At 43.7% G+C, this 25339-nt stretch overlaps 1 protein-coding gene across 1 annotated transcript in view; it reads left to right on the plus strand.

Moving 5' to 3' along the window:
* LOC135498924 (peptidyl-prolyl cis-trans isomerase-like 3) overlaps window positions 1-24685 on the plus strand; it is a 103339-nt gene extending 78654 nt beyond the window's left edge. The window contains exon 5 of the mRNA XM_064789441.1: window positions 24406-24685. Within this exon, the coding sequence (XP_064645511.1) occupies window positions 24406-24541 (136 nt within the window). The 3' untranslated portion in view covers window positions 24542-24685. The remainder of the gene's footprint in view (window positions 1-24405) is intronic.
* The last annotated feature ends 654 nt before the right edge of the window (window positions 24686-25339 follow it).

Genomic DNA, 25339 nt, shown 5'->3' on the forward strand with positions numbered 1-25339 from the left:
ATGCGTTTTACGCCACTTTCGGCTAATCCATTGGCCTGCTGATGATATGGGCTGACAAAAACCGGTTTCACTGAGAAGAAACGCAACATCTGTCGTACTAGCTTGGACATGAAACAGCTGCCTGAGTCTGAGACAAGGTACTTTGGGGTCGGATGTCTCATAAGAAGTTGATCATAAAACACTTTTGCTACCGCTTCGGCCGTCGGGCGGGTAATCGCAGCAGTTTCACAGTATTTCGTGAAATTATTGGCCATGACGACAATGTACCGTTTCTTGGTGGCATCAGTGAGTTTGAGTGGCCCTAGTAGATGCCAGTGGACATGTTCAAAGCAACCATAGCTCACGTTAGGTTTCAGTTCTGGTCTAACGGGTTTAGATAGGGCCTTGCGTCCGGCGCAACTGTGACAACTCAAGACGTAATTCTTTACGTCGGAATACATCTTGGGCCAGTACTACGTCTGAGAAAGCCTTGGAAACAGTCCGTTTATTCCGTAGTGTGATCCCACGGGATCGTCATGTAGGCTTCTGAGAATGGACAGCCGCAACGGTTCTGGGACAAAGAGTTGTTTGTATAACTCGCTGGTGTTGTTTATACGTTGCCCATGGGCTAGGCGGTACAAAATGCCAGTATCGTTTTGAATGAACAGGTCAGCGTTAATGATTACCTGTCTGGCAAGGGTGTCATCTTCAGGAAGTACGTGGTGTTCAAGATACTGAATGATGTAATTTGATTCAGCGTCTTCGCGTTGGAGGCGATGCACGTCCTGCAACAGTGATTCATTATCCATGGCCAAGACGGTAGTTTCCCGTTGGTCGTTTAGCGGAATGTCATCAGCGTTTTGTTGGGGAATATCTGTTACAAACAGCCTGGGGAATGCTGAGGGACAAGAGTAACTTGAGTTACATGGCATTACGGCCGAGATGGAAGCATTTCCGGGTGCTATCAGGTCGTCTTGGTCGTTGTAGCGGGTTGAGATTGGGGGTCTGTGTCCGCACCTTCGAGACGGTCAAAATCAATACGTGACAATGCATCAGCATGCTGTACGTTTTGTGGCTTGCGATATACAACTTCGTAGTCCCTGGAGGCTAGTATCATAGCATACCTACCAAGGCGTCCCCTGGGTGCCGGGATACCCTGTAGGTATTTCAATGCTAAATGGTCAGTGCAAATTCGAAAAGGCCTTCGATCGAGGTAGTTGCCATAATACTCAATGCCAAACAAGATCGTGGTCAGCTCCTTGTCGCTGATGCCTCGTTTGCGTTCTAATTCTGTTAGCCTTCTTGCAGCATAGCATATGACTTGTTCTTGACCTTCATCATCGCTCTGGGACAAGGTCGCTGAAATGGCGTCATTCGACGCATCCGTGGTGAGAATGAATGGCCGCTCCCAATCGGGGAATGTGAGGACAACGGGGGAGGATGTGAGCGCAGATTTGATTGCAGTAAAACTCACCTCGCAGTCAACCATTGGGCCGGATATTTTAGCGAATTGATATATGAAACGTCTAAAGAATGATGCCATGCCGAGGAATCGTCTGATTTCTTTGACTGTCCTTGGTCTTGGGTATTTTGCTATGCTCTCACACTCCTGTGGGGTCGGTTGGATCCCATCTGTGCCGACGATGTAACCCAAATACTCGAGCTTGGTAGTAAACATTAGACATTTACTAGCCCGTAGTTTCAAGTTTGCTTCTCTCAGTCGGGCAAATATCAAGCGGAGGTGTTCTATGTGTTCCTCAAGTGAGCTACTGGCCACCAGAACGTCGTCAACATAGCTCCAGCAAAATTTGTGTAGGTAGCCCGCCAGGAGGCGTTGAATGAGTTGGGTGTATGAATTTGAGTGGTGGACAAGCCAAACGGGAGATTTCGGTACCTGAACCGTCCCAGATGGCAGACGAATGAGAGGATATCACGAGATTCTTTCTCAACTGGTATGGAGTAAAATCCTTGTAGAAAGTCTAGAGATGAGAATATAGCTGGTTTTGTCATTCCGATTTCGTCATAGATGCTGGAAATTAGGGTTAGGGGGTAGCCGGATTTGACCACTACCTTGTCAATGGCTCTAAAATCCACTACCAGTCTGGTTGTGTTGTCCTTTTTGGGGACCACGAGGACCGGTGATGCCCACGGTCCAGAGGAGGGCTCTATCAGTTTTCGTCGCAACAGGTCTTTGACGTGTTTTTCAATTTCTTGTCTCTGGTACATTGAACATTTATACGGTGGCTTATGAATTGGGGGTGAGCCGTCTGTGTCTATGTGATGGTAAACGAGGTTAGTGGTGGTCAACTCGTCAGATGAGTTTGCAAAACAGTCTCTATTTTCCTTTAGGAAACTCATCATTTCTACCTTTTGTTCGGTATTGAGGGCCGATCCATGCAGGGAAACTGCGGGGTATTCGTCGGTAACATACTCTGTTGGTATTGGGCCAGGGCTCCAGTCGTCCTCTTTGAAGTTAATGTCTGGGTCTGAGTCGTGATCTAAGATTGGTGGGGTAGGCTTTGGAAGCTGTTTAGCCTGGGGGTCTTCAGAGTCTGCGGGGTTACCGCTGTCGGTAAGGAGGGGACGGACATACGGTACCGGGGTTTGCTCGGGCACGAACTCACCAATCTTCATGTTTCGGAATAGCCTAAGGGGAGTGCTTCGTTTATTGATGACCGAAAACTGGAGGTGACAGTCCTCGTCAGGGAGGCACTACGTCTTGTGAATGGCGTGCCCGTACTTGTGTTCGAGGTCGTCTGGGACTTGAACATAGCCTGTGACAGTGGGTTGAACGTCTGTCATTAGCATGCCTAGCAGACTGGTATGGGTGTCAGGGTCAAGTATAACATTTTGTGTTAGGTGGACCGGATGGCGTGGTGCCTCGACAAGAGCTACAGTACTGATGGGGCTCTCCTGTCGTCTGAGGGGGGGGGGGGGCCTCGTTACCGATTTGTAGCTGCATGGTTTTCCAGCATACCGACGATTAGTGTGTTCTAGGAAATCAGCTCCAAGTATCATTGGCAGTCCGAAGTCTTTGCAAATGTAAAACTCAAACTTTACTGCTGAACTAGGAATTCGGAGTGTTACCGGTACGGTACCTAATAGAGCTACGTTTTGGCCATTTACTGACTGCGCGCAATGAAACCTCCCGGGCGATGCTAGACTGAGATCGAAATTGGGGTCCCATGTTTTGAGGAGGTCGTAATGAATAAGGTGATACGGAGTTAAGCTGTTAACAATTAAATTTTATAAATCACCTTTAAAACGAATGTTGGATTTTAACGTTTAGGGGCTAATTATTATGACGAAAGCAAGTAAGCTAAATTGTTATTATACTGTTGTAGCAACAGGGGGACAGAAATGGCAAGATAAATAAGGTGTGTGATGTTACTCTCAGAATTGTTTGTAGTACGTGAGGTTATCGGGTTTAGATATTTTATCAAGGGAGGCGATGTTGATACCTTGACCAAGTGATGTAAGATGACGTAACATATACCAATTAAGCCCGTTTCGTGGGCCGGCCACGTCACTTGCACCAGAGTGGAATATCACCGTCGTCTAGGGAACATTGTAACATCAACAAGAATTGTTTAAAAGTCTAGGGGTCTCCTTCCCTCGAGAGAGACCGGCAGATGACTTCATAGAAACAACATCCTGTATCATATTCAATCATCTATCAAATAAAAGTTTAAAAGACAAGAAGCCTCTCTCCTGCTAGCTAGTCTTCCCAACTCAGCAATTCTCCAACAAGCCAAAACTCGTAAACAAGATCCCGTAACACTGGTGGAGACGCCGGATATTCAAGTTGGAGAAGCCGAACTCACAAGTTCAATATTCAATATGGAAGTAAATGTTATTACCCGCACTGGGGAGGATACCACTGATGCAAAGGAGGATGAAGGAGCCGTTGGACCAGGAACCCCAGCTCGAGGTGCACAGGGTGACCCGCGATTGATCGACATCTTGAGAGGAATCAATGCCCTCCAGGACAGAGAACAGCCAGAACAGATGACGTCCGCACGGCCCCCACTCTTTTAAGGTAGGGTTGGCGAAAATTTTTCTGAGTGGTTAGCAAAATTTAACTTTTATTGCGACTTCCAGCGTTGGAAGGACACTAAGAAACTCGCAGCTATTCCCCTTGCCTTGACTGGCATGGCTTGGGATTTCTACTCAAATCTCCCCGAACGCAAGAAAGCGACCTACGCTGCTCTCACACAGGCTCTTAGGGATAAATATGATACTGCCAACCTAAGGTGGGTTGATGAGCAAAACTTACTAAGTAGAAAAATGGGTCCAAACGAACCACTCGAAACATTTCTAGAAGACATAACCGCTCGCTGTGCCAAACTTGGCAAGACACCGGCTGAAAGGTTGAACCCTTTCATCCACGGTTTATCACCTAAACTCAAAGCATTTGTGATAGCAAAAAATCCAACCACAATCGATGAAGCAATTTTATATACCCGATTAGGGGAATCAGTAGGCCAAATTGATAGCGCACCTGCAGCTGTCAATACTATTGCAACAGAGTCTGAGGCTCGCAATGACACGCTTGTCAATGCAATCTCCTCACTTCAGAAGGAAGTGAAATCCTTGAAGTTTAGCCCAAGAACACCGTCTACTTTTGATCACAGGAATAGTTTCCAAAACAGAAATACATTCCCTCGAAATTCTGGGCAACAGCGCGATTTTTCCTCTGTGGGTCCACGGACCTGCAGATTTTGTAAGCGCAGTGGCCATGTCGACACTGACTGCCGTACCAAGGCATACTGTATTCAGAATGGTCTGTGCTTCAAATGCAGGCAACCGGGCCATGTTTCTAGAGATTGTCACAAGGGCATGAGGTCGGAAAACTAGACACTGTTCGAACACTTTTAGGGGCTCCGTTCGGGCAGGGTAATAAACCTTTTGAACACCAAACAGAATGGTCTAGAGTGAGTGAGATTGAATCTTTCTTTGACAAAACTAGTAGTGATAGAAATTGTGAACTTGTTAGAACGATGTGTGAACAGAACTCACCAGTTAGACTACAGCAGTTTGGGTTTATTCAGCCCCACCAGTCAGTTGATGAATTAAGTAATGTGTCATATGTTAAAGACAGGAGAGATACTTCTCCTGATGTGGTCAGCCAGGCAAATCTGTGTAGTACAAATCCATTGCCATCTGTATCTAAAGAGATACAGACCCTGTGGAGCATTGATGAAATATTGTCTATGAATGGTATGGACCAAGAGGTCTGCGAGGGTGATGCATCCCTCACTCCAACTGTGGTAAATGACCATGGTTATCATGAGAATTTGCGAAATAGAGATGCATTGAATGAATATTTGTACAAGGAAGGTACTATGAACTTGGATCCAGGGGCCCCTGCATTCTTCCCACGAAAAGAGGAATCTGCTCCACAGGGAGAGCCACAGAGGAACTGTTTAAGTGAAAATAAGTCGTCGAGTCCACAACTGTATGAATTGTGTACTACTAGCATATACCCATGGAGCGGGCAAAATTGAAATGTAATATACATTATTTAAATGGGCACGATGATTGAGCTACATTAAATTTCTAACGTTACTGAAGTTTTATTAAAGGTTAAACACGAAATTAACTGCATTTAGGGACTTATTGCTGCTATCTACATGCAACCCCCAATAGATTGATTGGAGTACGCTATTTTGCACAATGCATTGAGACCAGTGACAGCAGGTCCTGTTCCAAATAAGGCCCTCACATATTAGGCATATCACCTACCCACTCCCGTACCAAATGCCACTGTCGGACCAAAGCCAGGCGCATGGAGAGATGCAGAACGCATTTCAAACTGACAACATCTGTCAGTAAAGAATAAAACAAAGAGCAAGCGCTGGCCACTGTACATATTTTGTCCATCCTGGCATAACTGTTTATTGATACCCTGACTGCATGTTCCGGCGGACCACTCTGCAGAATTTGCCTTATCACTCAGGTCAGTGTTTCTCGAATAGAACTAAAATAGAACAGGCTAATCTTTAATCTCCCTGCTAATACCCTGCACCATGGACCAGGTTGTATAGCACTACATACGTGCTGGAAGCTACTGATGTGGCAGGGAGAATATGCGTGAAGTTTGTGTATGCTTTTGAGAATGAGCGGAGCTCTCCAGTCGACGTGCTCTCTGAAAAGTTGTTATTTATTCTAAAACCACGAAGATATTCGACGTATGACACCCTCAGTGACACTCTTACGTATGATCCAGACCTACGAAGCCAAAGGTTGCAAGAATTCGACGCATTTCAAAGGCCCAATTTTGAAACAAAAATTACCTCCTAAATAGCGGCCACAACGCGCATTATAGTATAGATTGGAAACTCTGTGGCCAACTCAGAACATAGGGTTGTTGATATTAAGAGCTGTGCAAACAATATGGCACAAGGCAATGGTCAGTCAATTGTTGGTATTGATTTTAGAGTAAACGATTTGCATACAGACATAAACACGAAGACTGGAGGTCAGGGTAACTTCCAGGAAGATATAAATAGTCCACTGACGGAAGCACAGCGTCAGGTATTAGAATTGTTTGAGGCTGTGAATTATGATGAAACTGATTGTCTTGAACCCAGAATGTTGTCAAACTGTTCACCTGAAATCACTCACTCTAGTAACCAAAATGATTATGAATTAGCTCAAGGGACTCAGAACCAGAACATTCCTGTTGTATTGTCAACTGTTTCCAACTCAATTAGATGCAAACTAGATGGAGTTAGTGTACTGATACTTGTTGATACTGGTGCCAGCATCAGCTTATGTAGTAGGGGAGTGTATGACAATTTCACATCACTTAGGTAACAACATCTTAGGCATATCGAACTCAGAATTGCAAAATCAGCAAATGGCTCAGACATCACAATCTTAGGAAAAGTTACACTTGGACTAGATTTGGAGAACCAAAGAGTCAGCCATGAAGTATTTGTGGCTGATCCATTGACTGCAGATATCATTCTAGGGGCAGATTTCTTGGGACAAACCAAAAGCTTGATTAATTTTCATGATCACACTTTGACTATTCCTGGCATGATTCCAATTCCATTGCTGGACAGAAGGAATATCTCAGACTGTTTCAAACTTACTGCTTCTACTTCAGTTAAACTTCCACCTCGTTCACAGATGGTAATACAGCCTTCCATTGACACACCTGACTGTTCTGATGGCCATGAAGGTTTGATCTTACCAAATGAAAATTTGTATTCACGCTATGAAGTGTAAGCTGCAAAAGTGTTGGCCAAAGTGGACAATGGTAAAGTACCATGTCTACTGATGAATCCAAACAACACCCCTGTAACCATTTACAGATGTAGCAACTTGGGCTATTTGTCTCAACAGCCAGTTGATGTTGTCTCTGTCTTAGAAAATGAAGATAGTTTCAATGAAGCTGAACCTGCAATCCATCACATCAATAACTTGAATAAGCCTACCTCCAGAGCATACAAGCTAAAACAAGCAAAAGAAGGGTCTAATGTAAAACTCAGAACTAAGAAAGAAAGAGAACCTCCGAAAGTTGACTTGTCTAAGGCAAACCTAACTGCACCTCAGAAAGAACAACTTAAAGAGTTATTGTCTGAGTATAGGGATGTGTTTGCTAACACTGATGCTGACATAGGCAGAACATCTTTTTCTAAGCTTAACATTGATACAGGTACAGCACCACCTATTAGGCAAAGACCGTACAACACCTGCCGAGTTCAGGAAAAGATCATTGACGCGCATGTAAAGAAAATGTCAGACCAGAAGATCATTAGACCTTCTCAGTCACCTTGGAGTTCGCCTGTGATCTTGGTAAAGAAGAAGGACCCTAGTCCTGACCCTAATGATCCTGATAATTATCGTTTTTGTATCGATTACCGAAAACTTAACTCCGTCACAGTGCGAGATTCCTTTAGCCTGCCTTTAATTACCAACACCATCCAATCATTGGGATCTGCAAAACCTAAGTACTTCAGTAGCCTTGATCTCCGTAGCTCGTATCATCAATTTGAGCTTGACGAACTTTCGATGCCAAAATCTGCCTTTTCCACGGTCAGCTCTGGATTTTGGGAGTTTGAGACGGTCAGTTTTGGCCTTACTTCTGCTCCCACCTTCTTTCGGAGATCTATGGAGCAGTTGCTCATGGGACTGCCTTGTGCAAATCATATTCTCATCTATATTGATGATATCCTGGTATTTTCATCAAATTTTGAGGAGCATCTCAATCACCTGTCTCAGATCTTTGCAAAACTGTGTGAAGCAGGACTCACTCTGAAACCATCAAAATGCTTCTTTGCTTTAGAGTCAGTCAAATATCTAGGCTTCTTGGTATCTGCTGATGGAATACGTCCTGACCCTGGTAAGGTTAAAGCCATTGCAGAGTTCCCTAAGATAACATCAGTCAAAATGTTGAGATCTTGGTTAGGTATAACAAACTACTAACAGACGCTGGATAAAGGGCTATGCAGAAATTGCAGCACCTCTTAACCGACTGCTGAAGAAAAGTACCAAATTTGAGCGGTCACCAGACTGTGAAAAAGCATTTCGGACACTCCAACAATGCCTTTCGAATGAACCAATCTTGGCCTATCCTGATTTTACAAAGAAATTGCAATTGATCTTGAATTTTAAAAAAAAGAAGACATCTTAATCTTGACTCTAAATTTTAACCTTAAAATATTTTAACCTTAAATAAAAACAAATTATTTTATTTTAAGTAATCTGAGAGCTGTGAGAGAGTACCGGAATTGCTAAGGAATCGACCGTGATCGCAAATCGTCTCGTCATATAATAAACTTTGAACTTATATGCTACATGTTTGGAAACGGATTTCGAGGATAAGGAACTTGTGTTTTATTCGCTCTATGGAAGTATAATAAGGACTATGTATTATACACCCGCCTATATAAAGGATTAACACTGGATGCATTCGCTGCCAACCGCCACGAAAGAATTTTCGTGATTATTAATCTTGTGTGGACTTATATAATCGTATTTAGGCATTAGACATTCTCATATGCCACTCGTAGCTACCACTCATATTCGTATATATCGCCAACCCGTATTATCTTGTCGTCAGTATCTTATACTCGTTGTCGTCGTGAACTTTCTTCATCATTGACATTATCGTTTAACCATTTCTCGCCAGCCATATCGTCCTCAAGGAGGCGTGTAATTACGAATACAGTCACCACCTCAACGTCAATAGGATGTACTGCAAACTGCATTGGAGGAGCGGAAAAACTGTTTAGTAAATGTCCACAGAGTGCAACCAATCGGACACACGTTTAGAGTGCCACCTATGTTATGTACGTTCCCAGTACGCATTTCAGCAAAACCTATGTACGATACCAGTGCATCCTGCCATTCCAATAAAGAACACACATTCCCAGTGTGCCCAGCCACGCCGCACGTTCCCAGTGCATACTAACAGTTTACTTTTCTCATGAACATTCTCGAAAATGAACATGAAATGTACATTTCAGGATAAAAGACATCTATGCCAATGTATGCTGAATCTTTTGAACTATTGAATTATTGACATTCCTAACTTTCAGGACACGTGGATATTTTGTTACTGTATTCATCAGGAGATGAATGTTAATTTAGTAAGGGGGTGATGATACGGAGTTAAGCTGTTAACAATTAAATTTTATAAATCACCTTTAAAACGAATGTTGGATTTTAACGTTTAGGGGCTAATTATTATGACGAAAGCAAGTAAGCTAAATTGTTATTATACTGTTGTAGCAACAGGGGGGACAGAAATGGCAAGATAAATAAGGTGTGTGATTTTACTCTCAGAATTGTTTGTAGTACGTGAGGCTATCGGGTTTAGATACTTTATCGGGAGGCGATGTTGATACCTTGACCAAGTGATGTAAGATGACGTGACATATACCAATTAAGCCCGTTTCGTGGGCCGGCCACGTCACTTGCACCAGAGTGGAATATCACCGTCGTCTAGGGAACATTGTAACATCAACAAGAATTGTTTAAAAGTCTAGGGGTCTCCTTCCCTCGAGAGAGACCGGCAGATGACTTCATAGAGTCCCTCAGCTCGGAAGCTTTCTTAGCCTGTTGTTTTTCGTACGTGGCTCCTTGAGCCTCTATTTTACTGGCCATGGTGCAAGGCGGACTTGCAACAATGGCGGACTCGGGGTCCATATTCAACCTTCCATGGGAAATACTACCTTTGTTCTGGTTAATCGATACTTCAGTTCGAGATGCTGTTGAGTCATAAGAACGTGAGTCAGTGGGGGAATCAAAAACATGTTGGGAATTGGGAGACGGACTGTGGGTAATTATGAGAGATGTTTGGGGGTTATCGATAGGGACAATCTGGTGGGAGGGGCATGGTGGGGCGCGGTCGGGGTAGCCTGCAAATTTATCATTTAAACAACGGGTTTGTAATATGCTTTTCTGAGGCACGGGGCGTTCTTGGACGTGTGTGATGTTGTCTGAAAAATGAACCTGTTTATAAGGACAAGTAGGCAAACTCCCGTCATTGCGGTTAGGCAAGGAACCATCAACGTGACTTTTGTCATCTGGTAGCTTGCTCGACCCTGATGGCGAACTGTACGCACTATACCTTAACCCGCATACATTATCCCTGCGGCCGTCCTCTGATTGCCTCCCGAATTTTTGAATGATATGGGGAGAATTGTAATCCATTTCATAATCCTCTTCTGTAACAGCACGCGTTGAGGTTATACAGTTCTGGTCGTAGCTAAAATATGCCTCCTGTGGCAACGTCGATCGATATTCTGTCGCCATTCCGTATTCGTCGATGTGAGTAAGATCATCCGGGGATTTGAAGCCAGTATAATCATGCGGTCCCCTTACATCCGCATGCCGGCCAAGTAGTTTACCGAATGCGAGGAGTTCTGATGTTGCTGTCCTGTCTGTCCAGGCGAGTAAAGGCGGCATTCTCTGGTGGTGTGTGCGCACTGGCCGTGGTTGGTACAGTACTTACTCCGAGGGGCCGCGGCTATCTGGTCCTTTTGTGGCTGACGTTCCCGACATGTATATGACATGTGACCCACACGATTGCAGATACGGCAAATTGGTTGACCATTGGTGGTCCGCTCGTTTCCTCTAGGGGTCGGGTAGCTTGCCGTGCTAGGCTGAGGCCGTGGGGCCTGAGTCGGCAGGTAGGCGCTGGCACCTGGCTGGACGTCCTGGGTGGTACGTTCTGCCAATTGATCTGTTAATAAATTCAATGTCTGTAACATCCGTTCCATAAGGTGAGACTGTTCCTCTTTGTCTTTATTGTACTGTGCGCTAGAAATGAGTTCCTGTCGTCGGAGTGTGGAGGTGTTGTCAGCTTGCAGAATGGGAGCTACTAACGGACCTCCGGCGTCCTTAGATGCTGCGTGTTCTATTTCCAGACATGATTCCTCAGTCCGAGCGGTTGTCAGGTCATCTGGTCGCTGACGTATGACTGCGGACTTGAGTTTTGGTTGGAGTGCCTTAATGAAGAGGCCGAGGCGTTTGCCTGCTGTGATGTCGTATCTGGAACAGCCGGTTTGAAAAAAGTCCAGAAACATCTCCAGATTCTGATTTGGTTGCTGCTAACAATCCATGAAGCGCATTTTCTGAACGTACAGATTTTCAGTGGCCTCGAACCTTTCTACGAATTGGCGGCGGATCTCGTCCCAATCTTCCCTCACCAGTTGTGGTAATTCACAAAACCAGAGATATGCTGGTCCCTTCAAATATAGCGTAAAATTTACACACCACCTATCCTCGTCCTCTTAGAGAGAAAGTTTGTCACCGATTCGCTGGAACTTCCTCCGAAAAAGTTTGGGCGGAGTTGATCAGTGGCCCGAAATGTGTTAACCGCCGCCGTTTCGCCCTGTACGTAGTTACGTACCCAGTGCTGTACTGGGTCGTCATCCATGATTATATATGGTACGATATCCAAAAGAAAACAAAAATCAGAGAGAGTCAACTAATCCGTGAAAACACAATTTATCCCCAGGTTGCACTACACACACACTTCTGTCTCCACCATGTACGGCGGGGGAGTGTAAATGAGGGGGTGTTAATTATACTAAACGATGAGGAATGAGAGAAATGATGGATGGCCGTCCAATCCGGTTGTCAGGTGATGATGATGTATCCGTCTTAGAGAGTACGTTGTTTGGGGGGAAGACTAGCCTATGGGGAGATCGCTTGTCAGAAGGCCCGAGATTGCCCCGTGTGTGTGTAGCCTGCCGCAACCGAAAATAGAACCAAAGTCCACGACTAAAATTAACAACATAAAGAGTTTATTCAGTAATCCAATATAACACTGCATGTGATAAGTCAGGAATGTTAAAATCATAAATAACTGTCAAAGTAATTCCAAGATAGTGTAAGTCTCGGTAAAGCAATAAGTGTTCCAGAGAAGGCTAGTCAGTTAAATTAGCTTTTTGTGAAGCAGTCTCTTTGGGAAATCTTTGTAGGGAGCCTTTCAGAAGGAGCGAGAAAAGGAGTGTGTGTGATATGGCGGTGCATTTTCTTAAATACTTGCCCGCTCCTATCGACCTCGGAAGATCAGATATTGATAAACTTTTACTCAGGAAATTACATTGATTTACCATCGACCCGGTTATCAATCCTCAAGGTGCCAAGAATTATTATTTTGGTCCTTGGTCCGAGAAGAACGATCGATTAAGAGTGAATTATTTAAACAGCAATATCGACCTGATTATTGATCCTCAAGTGCCATGAAATATTATTTTGGCCCGTGGTCCGAGAAGGACGATCGATACAGAGTGTCGGTTAAGTAAATTATTAAACAGTTGGCTTATTGATCGTTAGTTTCTGAGGTCGAGCAGTTACCATATGCATTAACATTGCTACCTGTCCTGGAATCGGGTTCAGATCCTTACACAAGTCCGAGCTAGATCCAGCTCAGGACTTTGTCTTCGTGGGTGGGCGCTTTCGCACACGAGAGGGCCTCATGTCCCCCCCCCCCTCCGGACCCGATTCTCAACATCCGGTCCCTGGTCGGGGTATTTCCTCGTCGAGACAGCGTCTCAGCTCGACAGTTTCTGTCTCTGCTGGGCCTGCTCATTCGGCGGCGGACCAGGTCCATTTCGGCCACCTGTACATGCGCCCCCTCCAGCTTCTCTTCCTTTCGAGTTGGCACCCCTTATCAGACCCTCTTGATTGTCGGATTTCGATCGCGAATTCTCTCCTCGAATGGGTCTGGAAGTTGTGGGGGTCCGAGATGGAGCTCAGTTCTCTGTCCCCTCAGATGTCCCTGTTCACGGATGCCTCCCTCTATGGCTGGGGCGCCTATCTGAACGAAGGGGACCTGACCGCCAAGAGCACGTGCTCAGCGGAGGATTCGCACCTCTCGATCAATATTCTCGAGAGGCAGGCTGTCATCCTGGCGGTGGGGGCGTTCACGTCTCGGTTAGGTGGTCACAGGGTTTCTCTCTTCTCCGACAATTCGACAGTGATTGCTTAGATTCAGAGAGAAGGGAGGACGAGGTCCGACACTTTGTGTCACCTCACTTGGGAGCTCCTGCAGCTTTGTCTCCACTTGGACATTCAGCTCCTCCCCCATCACATCCCAGGCAAGAGGACATCCTTGCCGACGCCCTTTCCAGGGCAGACCGCCTGGTCCAGACGGCATGGACCCTTCATCGCAAGGCGGTCTCCCATCTGGTGGGGATGTGGGACCCCCAGTCGTGGACTTGTTCGCGACCCCGCTAAACAAGAGATTTGCCTTGTATTATTCGCCTCTTCCGGACGAGGAGGCATTTGGAGTGGACAACCTGTCAGCCTCCTTTGATGGCCTCAATGCTAATGCATTCCCGCCAGTCCCTCTGTTGCTTCTGGTACTAAGCAAAGTGGCAAGTTCTCTAGTCAGAGTTTGTCTGATAGCCCCGTGCTGGCCGAACCAGGCTTGGTTCCCGGTCCTGATGGAGCTCCTGACAGACCACCCACGCTGTCTGCCGGGGTGAGATAATCTGTTGTATCACCCGATCGGCTGGGTCTATCATCAAGACCCTTCTTTCTACGGTCTTCCCGCCTGGAGACTATCGCTCAGCCTCAGAAACAGTCTACCCATGTTTCATACGACAGCAAGTGGGATGTCTTTCGAGACTGGTGTACGGAGCACAGAGTTTCTCCGGTCGCTCCCTCTCTTCCCAACTTCCTCGACTTCTTGAATTTCTTATTCTGGAAGTTTTCGGTTCAGGGGGTGAAGGTCTATCGCTCTGCTGTTTCTGTCTCTTTAAAGTTGACCGATTCCTGGCAACCGTCCTGGGATGAGACTGTCTCGTCGTTGCTTCGCAATATGTCTCTGGAACGTCCCCGTTCCATCCAGCGTACCTCCAAATGGGATCTCTCGGTGGTGCTAAGGGCTCTCATGAAGTTCTCGTTTGAGCCTATGCACCAGGCATATTTTAAACATCTGACCTTTAAGACCGTCTTTCTCGTGGCTTTGGCCACGGCGCAGAGATGGTCCGAGCTCCATGCCTTAGCCTTTGATAAATTGGCTTTTAATGAGAGGGTTGCGGTCCTAGAATTTATCCCAGGTTTTCTTGCAAAGAACCAGGCGCCCGGTTTTCATCCCCTCCTTGTCTGCTACGGTCTCTAGGGATCTTCTGGACAGAAGTCTCTGCCCGGTTCGGGCATTGAAGTTCTATATTGATAAGACCAAGGAGCCTGCCATTTGCCTCGGCAGCAAGCGCCTCTTTGTGTCTTATCGAGAGGGGTTTACTTGGGAGATAGCTGCTGCTACGGTCGCTAGGAGGTTAGTGGCCACCGTCTGGCTGGCCTATTCTATGACTCTCATTTCTCCAGAGCTTCGCCGCTTGGGCGCCGTAACGGCCCACAAGATTAGTGCCATCTCTACTTCTTGCGCCGAGTATAAGGGAGTGGCGCTAAACGAGGTGTTAGATGTGGCTATGTGGAGTTCCCACTCCACTTTCTCCCAGTATTATATGCGCGATTGTTCCACGTTAACAGACGGTATGCTGTCTCTCGGTCCAATTGTCGCAGCTCAGCACGTGGTCTAGAGGTTTCCCTGCCTAGTCCACTCATCGAATTTCTCTCTCTACAGGTGTCTTCCGCCCCCCTGAGTTTCAAAAAAGCGGGGGGGGGGGGACATAGACATTTGTCCGGGCTGTCATGCCCGCGCATTCGCCCCATCCGGATGTCTTAGGGTTAAGCCGCCTAGGACTCTTTGGAGTTATTCCATGGGTCCCATTTTTGGGTTCCCCCTATTTTGAATCGCAGCATTTCTTGTAATTCCACAGTGTGCCTCTTGACCAAATGTGCTGAGCGTTTACCATGTGTGTGTTTTTCCCCTACTCTAGGAGGGGTGGATTAGGCTCTCCTTTGTTTTTCTCAAAGGGTCTTTTGGCCATTTGCCCGGGTTGCCCCCATGCCTATTTTTCTGGGTTCCCTTGGTCTCACCTGGTGGGTTCTGCTATGCGGCTCTGGAGACAGTTCACTTTGCAACAAGGTAAGTCACCGTTTACCCTCCTTCCTAGGTTGTTGGTATTCGATGCAAAAGTCTCACCTGGGTAGAGTATGAACGACATAAAATATCCATTTCCTGTGGAATTGTCATTTTATTAATTCATACCTAACCAGGTCAGACTACCCGCCCTGCCTGTCCCCACAGCAACGGGACTTACTCTTGCGCTCGAGTAGTAAGTACTAAGTAATGGCGGCTTTTACGAGGCAGAGGCTGTAGCTAATCTTTTTTCTATTATAAATTGAATAATTTTTCCTCGGGTGTGTCCGATAAGAGTACACATGCAAAAGTCTGACCTGGGTAGGTATGAACTAATAAAATGACATTTCCGCAGGAAATGGAAATTGTCTCAGGTGATGGTTTTGTCCCTGCTGGACCTGTCCTGGTAACCTTTCGGAGTTTCTTTTTTCCATGAGACTGGACAACTACCCGCTGGACCTCTCAACACTCAAAACTATCCCCAACCCCCAGTGCATTATAGTAATTTTAGGTGAGATTTACCCTTGAAAACTCTTGAAAAACATACCCATATACCCCTGAAATATACTTTTTAAAAATATCTTGGTATGTGTATGAACCCTGTAACATGGAAATTGGTTGATATCTGTTCAACAGTTTAAGATAACCAGGACTTCGTTCAATTTTTAAGATGGCGACCATATTTGTCAGATTTAATTGAAAATCGAGGATATTGTTAAGAGTACATAGATACAGCCAGGTCCAGAAGTATGTATCGGTTTTGGCAGCTTACGGACCCATAAGGAACCGGCCAGAAACCGATAATCGCCTCGTGTATTGCGTGGTTCGTACCTCAAATCTATAGCCTTGATGACCTAGGTTTTGCAGCAAATAAACCGAAATAAATTACGTTCAAACCTAGGTCATTACTGACCGATGATCATTGACCGATTACCTGCCGCGATGATATGAACCGAGGATGATATGAACCGACATGAACCGGGAAAAAGATGACGGGCTGCGTCCTCACCAATTACGTGATGCCAGGCGGGCGGGCCTGGCAAACATTTATTTCATTCAGAATACAAGGATATTTTGGCCTACATTGTACTTTTGTGATTAGCAACAGTTAACAACCCGGATAATAATAATCCAAAGCTCCCAACAAAATTAAAATCCAACGTACAATTCCAGTGCTGGTGAACTTGCAAACTTAACCTGCCAACGACCCACCAATTGCAGCCGAAGCTATGAAGGGGGGGGGTCTGGGGGCCTTACCTCCATTTCATTTAGTTTTGGCCCCCTGGTGGCCAATTTGAGAATCAGACTAAAATTGAATAAGGGGTTGAAGGAAAGCTGCGGTCTTTTTTTTAAGTAAAATCCGTTTCTACTGCTATATTTTATGAAAAATGCATTACTTTTCAAAAGCAAATTTCACTCCCAAACTATCAGTTTTTTAATTCCATAGTTAATCTTTTACAACAGTTTAAAACCTGGTCAACTGCTGATTCCATAAATGGGAATGACCTAATTTCCATTTCATGGTCATTACGACTCATTTTCCTTTCCTTAGTCACAGTTTTTAGATAAATACCTCATCTGCCACAACATCTTAATATTATACAATTCACATACCTGCCACGGTTGCCATCTTTAGTTCCAACACACGGGCGGGGCATATGCCACATTTCGCATTGCTCTTATTAAAAATTTATTTTTGAAAAGACCCAAAAATACCCCCAGCAGCTCAGGTTTCAAAAGTTTATAGGAATTGATATCAATTTCAAGCCTGCATTTACTGGTTGCCCTGAGGTTGTCACAACCTATACTTCAAAAGAATTGCTGTAAAGGTCCCAACTGCATTTACTGGTTGCCCCTAGGTTGTGACCATGTATGAACTGGATTTGTTTGTCACAGCCTACACTTAAAAGGAATAGATATAAATAGAGTTAAATGTGGTCCAGACCACATTTAACTACAACAGCTCTTCTGGTGCCTGGCGAAGAAAACTGGCCTATACCAATGCATGATGTTATGATTGCATTTTGTTTCTTTAATGGGAAGAGATTTTTGGCTCACCGTAGGGTAGTCTATACAACACCGCAGTGTCCGTCGTTGTCGTCTGTATCCTGGTTCAAAACAGTGGCACATTTCTTAACCGCTAGAGCTTTGAACTTGAAACTTTGTACACACGACTCCCTAGGTCAGGTGACCTCTGACAATGAGTTTCGGTCTAATATGATTCTTGACTTGGCCAATTCAAGAATCAGAGGTGGAAACCTAAAAAGTGTGGTATCTCTCTCATGAGCGACTCGTTTTTGATAAATTTTTATGGTAGGTTCTTCTAGCAAGGATACATCACATATCATACGGGTTTTTAATTTGACCTAATTTGCAAGGTGACAGAGGTCAAATGGCGTAAATTGGTCGTTTGAGTGTAATATTGGCACGTTTCTTAACCGCTTAAGCTATGAACTTCAAATTTGGTACACATGTCTCCCTACGTCATGTAACCTCTGCCACAGATTTCAGTCAGATATGATTCTCAACTTGACCACCTTGGGGCCAAAACATAAGGGGTAAAAAGTGCAATATCTCGCTTATTAGAGACTTGTTTTCGATGATATTTTTATGGCGGGTACTCCAATCAAGGATACATCACATGTCATACCAACTTTGGTTTGACCTATATACTATACAGGTAGCAAGTTTCTTAACCAGGATGAATTCCTAACCACAAAAAATATATACAGTGAGCACAATGGCCCCTGGCTGTTTCATTTTATTAGCTATGCTGGCTTCCAGTGGAGCTTATGGTTTGTACTGGAGCTGGCCGAAAGTAGTTCCAGGTAAATAGTTGCATTTTCATCCGAATTTGCTGTAGCTGGGCCAGAAAATGTGCCAGGATACCAATATTTTGAACTCTTATTTCGATAGGATTATAGCTATTCACAGCAGAAAGACTAAACACCCTGTAATTGGCAGTGATTGGCAGATTTTAAGCTGGAAATTGTCGTCTGGTCAAAAGTGGCAAAACAGCCTCGATCCTACCTGTCTCTGTAATGTACTGAACGCGCTACACATAAAGCATTGCCCTAAGGCATTGCAGCTGAGGCTAATAAAGTGATGGCCATTTTGCGAATGTATATAGTGTGTACGTTCACTTCAAAACATAGTTCCAATCTAAATTTTTCATAACGAGCAGTTAGAAAGTAGTATTTCCCTATATTTTGATTCTCAATGTCATCATGTCGTTTTGTGGGGTTATTTTGTCTAATTCTTATTAATATTGCCGATAAAAGACACGTAGAGAAACCCAGATTCATGCGCTCAGTTCATCTACGTAGGGTAGACGTTTTGACAGAAAACCAGGGTGAGTTTTCTCTGTATTTCTCTTGATTTGCTAGGTACAATTGGCAATGACAACTGTTATTAGAAAGTCATAGTATAGAATGACTCCCGTAGCTTGTTTACATAGGAAGTGTTACCGATTTTTGGCTTTCTACCTCGTTAAATTTGCTCAGTCATTGAGTCGAAGTCGAAGATCAAAACACACATGAACGCCATAGTACATTTTATACACAAAACGGTGTTGCAAAAAAAATTTCCCAATCATCAGAATGCAATAATCGTAATACTTCACAATTATCTATTACACATAGATGTAACAACTACAGGAGAACGACTTTGAAATCCAGACAAAACTTTGTTATAAGAATAGCTTCTTTGTATTTATAAACATCATCGACGTAATCAAAACAAACCCGAACGCCAGATGAACAAACATGGCGAATCGCTTCACAAGAAGTTGAACTTTCTCAGGTTTTTTGTCAAAATAACAATGATATCGTACACCTTTGATAGTGACACTGGTCAGAGTACACAAATAATAGCAACGAAGTAGTCTGCTTGAATTGCGAGGTATTTTTAACGAACAATAAAACTGCCATTCTCAGTCTATGCTGATACGGAAAACCGTGAGGAGCTGCATGAACTGGGCCAACATTATTTACCATACATTACAGTTACATACCCGATACCGGTGCATGAACAAATGCAATACACTGCAACATATGTGCAGGGAAGTAAAGTATGCATTGCAAGCCATGTGTCCAAACTCTACCAACGTGAACGTTAGTAAATAAGGGTGAACTTTTTCAAATTTAACTTCATTTCATCCCCCCCCCACCGGTTCACTAGTTTTTAGCTCAGCTGACAAGCTGAGCTATTCATATGAGTAAATGGTAGAATGAATGTCCGTCTGTCTGTCTGTCTGTCTGTCCGTTAAACAGGCACGTTTCAAAACTATGGCGGATAGGCGATAGATTTTCCCTCTGAGGCGTTGAGACGGAGCGAAATGTTCCAAAAACTTTTCCAGCAGCTGATTTCTCCTAATTCTTTAAGTTGGGGATCATGAATCAAATCTAATCTTATAGAGCAAAGCTTTCTCTTTCATTATCAATAGGCGTGGTTCATGAATTTCTCACCAGGTGGTGTTACTGGCACAATTTAGTGAGCACCCCCCAAGAAGAGCATTTTAAATTTCGCGCGAGTTATCCCACGTGCAGCGAACGTCACGTCTCGGAGTCTGCGCAGTTCAGACGTAAGGAGACCATGCCATGGAATAGATCGCGTTCTGTCAATTCGGAGGTAAGTTCTCATTAAATGCACAATTTCATAGGCGATAATATTTGGCTGCTTGTGTTATTGCATGTTGATGACATTAGGGAAGGCTTGGATTGTTTAATTGGATGTGATTAATTTGAAATAGTTCGTCGACGATCGTTGAAAAACGATCTGCGAAATGCAGCTTGGTCTGAGAAACGATGTCAAAGTCCGGCTTTAAGTCATGGATTACTCAACAAATAACTCTTGTCACATAGCAGAACTAATGTGAATAAACAAGACAATAATAAACATCGTTCTGATATCATCGGGTAAGGTTGCCAATGTACATAAACAGTGTAATTGAGGATCGACTCCGGCGATTTGAAATGTCAACAAACAATAAATGCGATAGCTGATACACACTGACGGTACATGCACACTGTACATAGCACAATGCTTCAAACGGGGTTGATTCATCACTCTTATCACAATGTATTCTCAATGAACTTCCTTGATCATTCGGCCCTAGCGCCTTATCAGTTGTTGTTGGCCTTGTATTTGATATAAAACTTGGCTAGTTTAGCTATCTATCAAAATTAAAATGTTGTGTCCTCATCATGTTTTGCAGGAATGATCTGCACTACACTACTGGCATACTGCAGCTGCATTTGAACATATTTGGTGACCACATCACAGATGACCAAGACTAGAGAGAGGATCGAGCTATGACTTCAGGGTTTCCTCCGGAGGGGGGGGGCAAGGGGGGCAGTTGCCCCCCCTAAATTGTCCAAAAACAGGCAAAATTTGTTGTTTTGACCAGGATTTTCTGCAAAATTATGGTTTTGCCCCCCCTTGAATTTATTTCTGGCAGAAACACTGGACTTTGCACATCCCATCGACTTCGGTGTTCACCAGTGCAATCATCAGAAGAGCCAGTCTGTTTTAGTATTTAAGTATTTCATTCTGTAATACTTACCTCAAAATTGACTAAATAAAGAAAACCGCATGTGGCAGTTGGGTAAAAAAATCAAGTCTATCTGTTTAAAGTTTTTACTTGCTATCAACATTTCAATGGTGGCATTCTGCTAAGGTTTGTAAGAGTTTCACTTGACTTAAGCAGGTTGTACACTAGTAAAATATTAGCAACATTTTACCAACATTTTTACAACAATTTTGCAACAAGCCCTTCAAGGCCCTGTGTACACTAGCAACAAAATTGCAACAAATTAGCAACATTTTTACAACATGTTGGTAAATTGTTGCAAACTTTTTAGTGGGAACAAAGGGAAATAGGTATTTTGGAGGGAAAATGGATGATTCCAAGGAGAGAAGATGTGTTTTGAGTGCTTCTGCAGCAATTTTAGCTGTCATTGTTGAGAGACTGAAGAGGCGGCGAAATAACCAAAGAGAATATGGACCAGGCCCTGGATCAAAATGAGGGTGGATCATGGGGCATACCACTGCCTGTAAAAGGAGTTGCGGCTGACTGACAAGCCGTCATACAAAAACTTCCTGCGAATGGATGAAACTTCTAGAAAAGGTTTCATCACCCTACGAAGCAAGACACTCACTTGAGAGTTGCTATACCTGCTTCTTGTTCAAGTCACATGACCTCAGGTAGATCACATGACGCAAATCCTATTTCTGATTGGCTGAAGAGTTTGCAACATTTTTACAACATGCAACAAAGAATTGCATTGCATTTAATTTGCAACAATTTTACAACAATTTTACAACAATTTTACAACATGTTGTAAATGTAAGACGCGTTTTGCTCTGTACACACTACGCAACATTTGTTGCAACTGGAAATGCTGTAAAAATGTTGCTAATATTTTACTAGTGTACACAGGCCTTTAGGCAATAATAGAGTTGGGTAGAGCATTTTGTTAATGTTACCCTTTTAGTTAGGGAAACTGGTGCCTTCTGCATTAGGTGGACCCTACTTGCTCATCTGTCAGACCAGCCTCACACGTCGGCAGTAGAGTTTAAGGTTCAGTCTGTGAGATTTACCCATTTCTACCCAGCCAAAAGCGGGTGATTGGGCTAGTCTCTCCATGTGATTCAATTCGCATGGATTCTTGTGTCCTGTGCTGAAAGGTTCCCTCCACAAGGGCAGACTACATCCGGTGGCACTAAAATATGGAAGAAAGACAGAAGACGACCAACTTGCGAAAAGGATCATCATCATCATCATCATGGTAACAGCTGAGGATGAATCATGTTGCTGTGTGTAGAATTGATGGTCCAATATAGGTTAGGTTATCTGTTTGCGCACACATTGCAAGGGTGGAGCTTGCTTGAAGTAGATTGCGCCAGTCTACCGTAATTCACTGTTACACATCCAGAAGCTAATATCCTCAGGCTTTGAGTCCTTAGTTTAGTAGAGTTTGACGAGCAATGTAATATATACGAACAACGCAACAACAACTCAGCTGAGCGCCAGGCCCTTGGGCCTCTTGTTCACAAAAGTTTTGATTTTTTTTGTACATTTATGTTTTATGTACATTTATTGACAGGATTGGGAAAGAAGACGCTGTATCTTAGCTGATTTGTCCTTCACGTTTTGGTCTTGCTTTACTGTGTTATACAAGTTGATTGAATAAAGAAGCCTTGAAATTGAATAGGCATCTCTCAATTTTTATTTATTACAATATTAAAAAATAAAGCTTGCCTATTAAACCTAAACGCTTGAACATGCAACATTTAACCCTTATACTAGTGTCATGCTCGACCTTACCTACCCCTTTACTGTCGCGCTCGACCCTGGGTCGAGAAAGAGGGTAATGCCTCGGAAAATAAATTATCCACGGCGCAATTGGAGTCCTTTATGTTTAGTTTATCTGCCAGTTTAAAGATGGCACTGCATCTGATCATTTGATACCAGGAAACCAAATTGTTTCTACATGAAAATTTCCTGCAACTTGCAACTGAAAGTCAAGCACCTTTTCAGAAGAGGTCAGACAAGGGGTATGGTGATGTAAGAGACGTCATCATGCCTCATGTCACAATCAAGTAAGAGACCGCATTGTCGCCTGAATGATTTGAGACAAGAGGGTGATGTCACAATCAAGTAAGTGACCACATTGTAGCCTGGTCGATATAAGAGAAGAGCGTGATGTATGAGACGTTATCATGCCTCATGTCACAATCAAGTAAGAGACCGCATTGTAGCCTGATTGATATGAGAGTAGAGAGTGTGATGTAAGAGACGGCATCATGCCTCATGTCACAATCTAGAGACTGCATTGTAGCCTTATGGGAGGGAATAGGGCAGTGTCACAAGAACTAATCTAAACTCAAGGTAATGAAGGAGAGATGTGGACTAACCTACTTTTATGACCTTCTGACCTACTTTTAGACTGTTATAGCTAAAGTGGTTGTGTTTGGTATCGAACTAAAGATAATGAACAGTAGGTTTGTGCTAACCCATTTTCATTACCAACTGACCTACTTGGAGACGGTTACAGCGAAAGTTGTCATCAGTGTTTGATATCGAACAAGTGTTTAAGAGTAGATTTACCTGATATATTTTTATTACTCACTAAACAACTTGAACACCCTTAGAGGGAGGCAGTTGCGTTAATGGTATCAAACTAAAGGTATTAAAAGAGCAGTTTTGCGCTTGCCTTCTTAAACACAGTTGGAGCAAAGGCACTGAAGATATTGAAGAGCGGATGTGACAAAAGAACCCCTCAACTTCTTCATTCACTGCAGTTCAAATAAAACCTTCAGAACTGTCATCCACCCTAGGGGCCAAATTCATTAGACGTGTGTTACTTCTCCCTGATTAGTTATAGGGCCCATTCATAATCATATTTTGTGAAGATTTACATGAAGGACCTAAATCTGTCTATTCAGTAGTTAAATGCTGTTTTAAGCTGAACACCCTTCATGAATTTGGCCCCGTTTCTCTAAGCTTGATTCCATCTAGTCTGTCCACATCTCCCTATCTACCATAAAGCTACATTCTGGTACTCGCATATACTACTTGCTACCTTTTCTTGTCATTCATCTCATTCCTTGCTATTAAATTCCGCCAGCGTAGCTATTCAGGCCGCCAGGCCTCTAGTATTCAATTTCAATTGTAAGATTATCACAAGAGTATCCTCTAAGTCCTATTTATGTGTTCCTATCGGCGTAACTATCCAGGCCTCCAGGCCTCTCGTTTATATCAATACTTGGCAAATGTTTGGTATAAGTATTTTTTAAGGTACATCCAGGCATACGAACAGGTATGACCATGTCCTATTTACTAGTTAAGCTAAAGAACATTGTTATGCTATGCTGACATTATCACTGCATTGCCTTTATTCAAACTATCTAGGTAGGATTTGGTTGGTTGACTTGTTTTTAGAATGACATAAATACTTCTATTTCAGGGTGATTGATGGTTTTGATACATTGGATGCATTAGAGGCTCAGCCTGTATCGGAGAAGGGATACCGCCCTTTGAATGAGGTGAAGCTCAGCTCTGTGACAATGCATGCTAATCCCATAGCTGATAGACAGTTGTGATACTGAGATGCCAGTATCAGAGACGGGATACTGCTCTTTGAGTGAGGTAATGCTTACATCTGTGACTATTCATGTTAATCCCAGTCGGCATAGAAAGTACAAATCTGGATTGGTTTCTGAATAAAGTGAACTTTGTATTGGAGATATTCTTGACTCGACTACCATTATTTCATTGCATTCATAAGTGCTACACCTGCTACATCACATTTACAGCCCCTTGGAGTAAAAAGTTTTTGTACGGCTCTTAAACGCCTTTTGGAGCAGTACGAATTATCAAGACTAGCATTATACCCGTGGCGCAGGCAGGTTGAAATTGGTTATAGGCCTACCTTGAATTGCATGGGCCAAAAGATTGAATTGCAATGAAAATCAAATGCAATATCAAAGGGGCAATATCGAAGAGACAAATTAAACCAACAATTGTCCACAGACTGACCCTGTGCTATTGCTTGCATATAAAAGTATGTCAATTGGTCCGATAGAGATGATAAGGCAATGTCAACATGCCTCGTTCCTCAATAGTCAACAGTAGGCTGCTATTTATATGGAGGAGAAGAAGGAGAACTCAGATAGGCCTTCACATGTCATGTCGCTGCCCAATTGCTCGACCCAATTAAAATATCACTACTATAACTTTAAAATGTGTGCTCCTCCAGGCAAGGTCTCAGGCAAAGCACTTAAGTCGACCGGCAAGTTAGAGGTTCAGCACTGTGAGCAGCTCCTTGATGGGCCATGCCATGGGTGACTCTTCAGATACATCAAGTATTGAAAGCTGTGGTAGAGCACTTTTGGACAGAC

This window comes from Lineus longissimus, chromosome 14 (assembly GCF_910592395.1).
Source record: "Lineus longissimus chromosome 14, tnLinLong1.2, whole genome shotgun sequence".
NCBI classification, from domain to species: Eukaryota; Metazoa; Nemertea; class Pilidiophora; order Heteronemertea; family Lineidae; genus Lineus; species Lineus longissimus.